We start from the raw sequence: 7,579 nt of genomic DNA, 5'->3' as shown, positions 1-7,579 counted from the left end.
GCAGTCTCAGACCAGATTTCCTTCCAGTAGCGCTGAAACTATTCCACATCATTTATTGGCTCCCTATTTTTGCCTATTCCGTTTTTAACATCCATCAGATCAAAGAATCTCCTAGGGTGTCTGATGAAGTGCCTGATTTCTTGATACTAATAACTTTGTGCTGAATATCTTTCAAGCCTATAACTCTGATGGATAAGCTTTCATTTACATTGTTCCTTCACAACTCTCTCATCCAGCTGATATCTCCAAAGCCATTTGCTTCTCTTGTCTCTTCAGATGATTTTTCTGATTCATCCAGTAGGCTGGTATCTCAATGTAAAAGCTTATTCTTCTGCTTTAACCTTAATTGCCCTGGAGGTTATTGAGTAGATGGAGTTTTCCAATGATGCACGTCCTCAGATGGCTTGATGTTAAACCAATGAGATGCTACTATTATTGTAGCATAAATTATATAATTCTACTGGCTAAACCTTGTTGGTTTTACTCCACAGTTTTCTTGAACATTTCATTAAGTGCTTGCATTATATCATCCAGTCTTTGCTTGTCTACAAATTTCATACTTGATAGCACTGGTCAATCCTCAATGTCTTGCACTCTGCATGATCTCGATCAACAAATTATTCATATTTCCCATACTTTCGTCAGGTGCTGTTTCACTCATATTTGTTCTCAATTTTTCTTCCATTCCTAGCTTCTGTTTATCCTGTGTCACTACTCCCACCAAAATGTTTTCATGCAGTTCCACATGACTAATCTCCCTTTTCAAGCTTTAAATCCCCATTTGCATAAATTCCCTTCTTTAGAATAAAGCTCTCAGTGGTGCAGTGAGTCTATACTCGGCCATTCTCCCCTTCCAGTGTTGGAGCATTTGTTTGCTCCAGCCTCTCTCTTCTGGTTTTGCCAAAAGATAACCTCAGATCACTTCTGGGTTTATAAGATGAGTCCTTTTTACTCTTTTGTGGCAAATGATCTCTGGTGTTTGTTTGGACAGTTGCATGATATATGAGGTTGCCCATCTCCACACAAACACACGCTGCTAGGGGAGGAGGCTGTCATCCAGATAAGATCTTCTGAGGCCCCCTTTATGGCATTCATAATATTTATAATTTACATGGTATTCTCCATATTGGTTTGGGTTGACGGGCTATACCCTGCTGGGTGGCACACCAGTACTTCTGGGCCACGGTGGTGGGTAGGTGCCAAAGTCCAACAAGCCAATTTTTTCTATTTACAACACACATTTCACAGGATGTAGTCAGCCTTTCTTTACATTCATCCTACTAATCAGATGATCTCCATAGGCTATTTCAATGTATTTATATTCGTTAATTTCATTATTTTTTTTCAGTCTGACATGTAGGATTTCCTGAGTCAGAATTAATGGAAAATCGAACCAATGTGACTGAGTTTATTCTCCTGGGACTTTCCAGTGACCCACAGATTCAGATTTTCTTCTTCCTGGTGTTTTTAGTTGTCTACCTAGCCACACTTTTGGCGAACATGGTGATCATGCTGGTGGTAAGGGCTGATTCTCACCTTCACACCCCCATGTACTTCTTCCTCTTCCATTTGTCCTTTGTCGATATCTGCTATTCCTCAGCCATTGTCCCTAAGATGTTGGTGAATTTCCTAGCAGAGCACAAAACCATTTCTGTCAATGGCTGCCTTGCCCAGATGTTCTTCATATTCCTGCCAGCTGGTGCTGAAATTTTTATTCTCTCAGCAATGGCGTATGACCGCTATACTGCCATCTGTGACCCATTGCGTTACATGAAGACCATGAGCAAAGGAATCTGTGTTCTGCTGGTGAGTGGTGCATGGGCAATAGGCTTCACAGATGCCCTACTTAACACAGTTTTAGCCCTCAGGTTGCATTTCTGTGGCTTCAATCAAATCCACCATTTCAGCTGTGAGCTCCCTCCTCTATTACAACTGTCCTGCACTGACACCTTCACCAATCAAGTGGTGCTGTTTACTTCTGTTGTCATACTTGGATCAAGCTCCTTCCTCTTCACCCTCATCTCCTACATTCACATCATCTGCACCATCCTGAGGATACGCTCTGCGGAGGGCAGGCGTAAAGCCTTCTCCACCTGCAGCTCCCACCTCATGGTGGTTGGTTTGTTGTACCTGACAGCTTTTTTCCAGTACACAAAACCCAGCTCAGTCTCCTCTGTGGCTCTGGATGAAATCGTCTCCATCCAGTACAGCATCTTGACTCCCATGTTAAACCCCATCATCTACAGCCTAAAAAACAAGGAGGTGAAAACAGCTGTAGGGAAAATGTTGGGGAAATTCAAGTTTCTCAAGTAGTGTCAATCTCATTTTAAAAAAATCAAAGAGCATAGAACTGTGGGTAACTTGCGTTTTGGAGATTCTCAGCTCAGGTATCTCACTGACATTTTGGGCCAAAGCCTCAGCTGGTTTAAATCCATTGAACTCAACAGGTCAGATCTTCGTTGAGGAGAAACGACACTGGAGCAAATGGGACTGGATCCTGGGTCTCCATCTAGGGTAAGTGCTAGAAGCACCAGGATCTAGTGCCAGTTAAGAAAGACACCACCTTCTCCTCTCAGTTTCACAGGGAGAATTTCTTCTTTCACATTCTTCAAAAAAACTGAATAGAGCTGGTTGAAAGTGGGAATATTTTCAAGAAAAAAATCATGTCCCTCTTCCTCATCAGAATTAAAAACATATGTAACCCACTCATTGAATAGAAAATAGCACAGTTTAGCTACTTCCACCTCCTGCTTTCACAGGGTGGTGGCCTGTCTACTAAGTATCATTCTGTCAGATTGTAATTTCTTTAGCATAGGAATGATGATTACTGCTATGTTAGTTCTGGTCAAAATTTTTCCATGATTGGAAAAAGAATCGGAAAGTGTTGTTACATCAAGATAGAAATTTTCTGTGGAAAAATCTGAATTTTGAAGAAAAAATATTTCATTTTATTTGGGGGGGATTTCAATTCAATTTCACATCTCAAATACATAATAATAATAATAATGCAGAATTTGGTCCAGTATTTGGAAACTATGGTACATGGGCCTGATTCTCATCTACAGTAAGGCAACTTTGGACCCTCTTGGCAGTGTGAACAGGCCTGAAGGTGAAATTAACTTTAATTTACAAGGTCTTGAAGACCTATTTACAGATAGTTAAGGGTTAATGCCTCTTTTACCTGTAAAGAGTTAAGAAGTTCACCTAGCCTAGCTGACACCTGACCAGAGGAACCAATGGGAGGACAAGATGGTTCAAAGGGAAGGAGGAAAGTCCCCTTTGTCTGTTAAGTTTCACTTTGGACCGGAGTGGGAAAGCTCCAGAATTCAGCCTCTTATTAAGTAGTGAGTATTAGTGAAGGAAATAAATAGGTTTATGTTTATTTCTTTGTAACCTGTCTTGTGCAATTAGAGGAATAGTCAAATTGGGTATTTGAGTATCTTTTTTTGTGTAACTAAGGTTTTGCCCAGGGGAACATCCTCTGTGTTTGGAATCTGTTGTCTGTGAGAGTAGCTGGTATGCTAATCTCTCCCAGAGGGTTTTCTTTTACCTTTCTTTTCTTTAATTAAAATTCTTTTTCGTAATACCTGATTGATTTTTCCTTGTTTTTAGATCCAAGGGGGTTGGATCTTGATCCACCAGGAGTTGGTGGGAGAAAGGAGGGGGGATGGTTAATTTCTCCTTGTTTTAAGATCCAAGGGGTTTGGATCTGTATTCACCAGGGAATTGGTGAAGAGTCTCTCAAGGCTACCCAGGGAAGGGAATTAGCACTTTGGGAGTGGTGGCAGCAGACCAGAGAAGCTGGTAGTTAAGCTTAGAAGTTTCATGCAGGCCCCCACATTTGTACCCTAAAGTTCAGAGTGGGGAAGCAGCCTTGACAGATGCAAAGGAACTTTATTTTAAATGAGGATCAGGGTCTCATTATTCATGTGTCTACACTAGTCTGATATGAGATATTTCTCCATTTTGCCCAGATACTTGCTTGTGATCATTAGTACTCAAAAATTTTTGATGTATCTCCACATGCATTGTCATGATTTTGCTTACGTTCCAGAAACTGTTGATTAGACTCTGAAAACTTGGAGAAGACTTGGATGTGACTGGGAATCTGTAACAATACTTTGTCACACCTGTCAACACCTTGATGTAAATCTGATATGTTTTCATAAACTTTTACATTTGATATCTCTCTAACTCCATTGCAATAATTGTTATAAGGCTCTATGGGCCAGATCCTCAAAGGTATTTAGGTGCTAAAATGAGGCTGAGACTTTTAAAGAAGTTTAAGGGAATTAGGCACAAAACTCCCATTCAATTTTGATAGGATTTGTGGGCCTAACTTTCTTAGGCTCCTTTAAAAATCACAACCTAAACAACAGTAAAATATAAATATGTGGCCAGTGTTGGTAAAACTCACATTTTCAATTCTGTGTACATAGGCTTGGAAGCATTAGATATTTGTCAGTAAATGCTGGCAAAATGTCAATTCTCACCGTACACACACAAACTGATAAACAAATAGTCTCACTGAGAATCACATAAATTTACTGATAGGCAAAGTAAGACAAATGCCGCTTGACAACTTATTAGAGTCCAAATCCAGTGATTTACACTTTTATATTAGGCTTGTTACAAATGGACTTGTGAATGATCAGTAAAGACAGTAGGATTTGTTGATTAAAGGATCTTTAATTTGCACATTTTGACATGTGATGTTGACAATGTGTGTTTTAATGGTTTATATAAAGCTTATTGAATCTCAGTGTCTCCTGCCACTAAGTAATTGTCGGACCCTCCACACCCATAATTTTCTGCAACTGTGTCAATCTGAAGTAACTCCCCTGAAGTCAGTGGCATTATAGCTGTGTAAAGCCAGCATAAGAGTCTGGATGATCAGTCTCTCAGATTCTGGGTATTTTGTTTGCTTGTTTTTTTTTTTTTTTTGGTCAGTTCCATTGATATTTAGGGAGATTTTCCGTCTGAAATAACAGCAGGGAAAGGAGAAAATAAAATAGTTTCCATGATGCCAGCATGAGTCTGGTGGTGGGGAGGTGGTAGGGCTGTATCTGTAGTCACACAAGCCGAAAACTGGAGTAACACAGAGGTGAATCAGAGATGCAGAGCCATTGATTTCAATGGGAGTTAGGAACCTAGGTGCCGCTGAGTGTCTGGACCATTGTTCTTAAACAGTTATTTCGTGTAAGTTACGGCAAGTTAAAAACAATGGAGCTGCACTCTATTTACTCAAGCAGAACAAGTGAAATCTCTTAGCAGAGTTCAGAATTTGTGTCTAAATCCATTGATTAAAGAGGGCTAACTCTGAATTTATAATAGGATAATTGAGATCAGATTCCATCTTGATTCTTTTGACTTCAGAGGGGAGGCTGTGGATTTGCATTGAGGTAACTAAGATCAGAATCCATACCTAATCCCATTGGCTTCTTTGGGATAACTGAGTTCAGAAACTGGCCAGAAACCCTGATTAGAATGAGTTATACTGGATCCCCATGAAAACATGGTAGCTTTGACTTACATGAATAGATAAGGTTACCTATGTATTTTTAATATCCCCTCAATAGCCCTATATTTTGGGCTTTTCTACTTAGTATACTTTTAAGTTAAACAGGTACCATTCACGCAAATGGCAGCCATTTAGAGCAAATGGTCATTTGCTCTAAATGCCTCCCAATTTCCCCATGAGAAATCATCTTTGACTTTGATCCAATGAAAGCAGGATCAAAAAGGCCCTCTTGATGCCATCAACCATTATGTTTTAGATGTTCAATAGACACCTGCCCCATACAGGCATTATACCCTGTAACACGCCAGATTTGTTTCAGGACAGAACCTCATGGAGGCACAAAATGTATTCAATGGCCTCTGTGCTGTCCACACGATATGAGAACTCACCAAGTATTTGAAAGTACATTAAGATAAGGAAGACAAGGACACTTTAGTACATGGAAAGAGAGTTCACATGGGAGTTAGTGCAGAGACACTAATGTACTGTAAACTTACCCCTAGCTTGCTGCCCACTAACTTCTTCTGTACACAAGTTCTTATTATAGGTAGGGCATTCCACAAATAACAGCATAACCCTACTTATCTTTCTAAAGCAATTGGCAAGACTTCTGGGAGGCAATAGAGCTGGTCAAAACTCTGAATTTCCATTTTGTGGGATATGTTGATGTTTTAAAATTTGTTTTCATTCCTAACCAGAACAGAAACAAGTATTTTCTATATGTCATTTGAAGTGGAAATTGATAAACAAAGTTATTTCAAACTGTTTGTTTTGGGGAAAAAATCAAAACTCCACTTCAAAATGAATTTTTTGTTTTCCAATTTACTTTATTATTCCTTATATTAGTTTAACATTATGTCATGACAAGTCAGTAGTATACACAATATGGCATGCCTTATTATGTTGTCTTCATACTATGACAATAAAAAAGTCAAAATATTATTTTCTTTTCTCATTTCTTTTTTCTCTTCCCTTTTTGCTTTTCACAAACAAACAAATTTTGGAGGGCAGCTGCTACTTAGGACAGATTTGAACAGAAAATATGATAATGTGTGAAAATGGCAAACTGCCTCATGAAAACAGAAATAATATCCCTTTTGATCTAGAAAGAAGATATTTCAATCTGTACTGAGCAGTAGCTGTCATTAGTTCTTTTAAGTAAAATAATAGAAAAACACAATACAATAATAGATTATTTCAATTTATGTTGTGAAATATTGTGAAAAATAACAGAAATAATATAAACATGAAAAAGAAAATGAAAGAAAGCTATCTACTCTGAAGCTTGGATTTCCAAAGGAGCGTAAGAGATCAGGTACCCAAATCCCATCAGAGGTGCTGACTAACTACTTTGGCATCCTTTGAAAGCTGCAGACTAAATTCTTCCCTATGACCTATTCCCCAGTACACTGATCCTGAGCAGCTATGGTTCGGTGTCTAGGGCACTGAACCACGAGCCAGGAGAGTTTGGGTCACTCCATGACACACACAATAGCAGACGTTAAGGTAGCCATCTTACAGCAAAAAAACTTCAGGACCAGACTCCAAAGAGAAACTGCTGAGCTCCAGTTCATTTGCAAATTTGACACCATCAGATCAGGGTTAAACAAAGACAGTGAATGGCTATCCAACTACAGAAGCAGTTTCTCCTCCCTTGGTGTTCACACCTCTACTGCTAGCAGAGCACCTCACCCTTCCTGATTGAACTAACCTTGTTATCTCCATACTGATTTATACCTGCCTCTGGAGATTTCCATTACTTGCATCTGAAGAAGTGAGGTTCTTACCCATGAAAGCTTATGCTCCCAATACTTCTGTTAGTCTTAAAGGTGCCACAGGACCCTCTGTAGCTTTTTACAGATTCAGACTAACACGGCTACCCCTCTGATACTTGACTCCATGACCTCAGTTACACTGACGAAATTTCAGAGAAACTCCACTGCATTTAACAGCTGGCCACTACAGTGAACGAAGGACAAGTGTAGAGTCCTGCACTTAGGATGGAAGAATCCCATGCACTTCTGCAGGCTGGGGACCGACTGGCTAAGCAGCAGTTCT

The 7,579-nt window shown here is 39.5% G+C and overlaps 1 protein-coding gene across 1 annotated transcript; it reads left to right on the top strand.

Annotated features, from left to right (window-relative positions):
* The first annotated feature begins 1,380 nt into the window (after nucleotides 1-1,380).
* On the top strand, nucleotides 1,381-2,313 carry LOC128846854 (olfactory receptor 1009-like). Its single transcript, XM_054046103.1, has one exon. It carries the CDS (start codon nucleotides 1,381-1,383, stop codon nucleotides 2,311-2,313), a length of 933 nt encoding a protein of 310 aa, XP_053902078.1.
* Nucleotides 2,314-7,579: the final 5,266 nt, after the last annotated feature.

Source organism: Malaclemys terrapin, chromosome 12, assembly GCF_027887155.1.
Source record: "Malaclemys terrapin pileata isolate rMalTer1 chromosome 12, rMalTer1.hap1, whole genome shotgun sequence".
Lineage (NCBI taxonomy): Eukaryota > Metazoa > Chordata > Testudines > Emydidae > Malaclemys > Malaclemys terrapin.
Note: the sequence above shows the minus strand (reverse complement) of the source record. Positions and strands in the feature narration are given on the sequence as shown.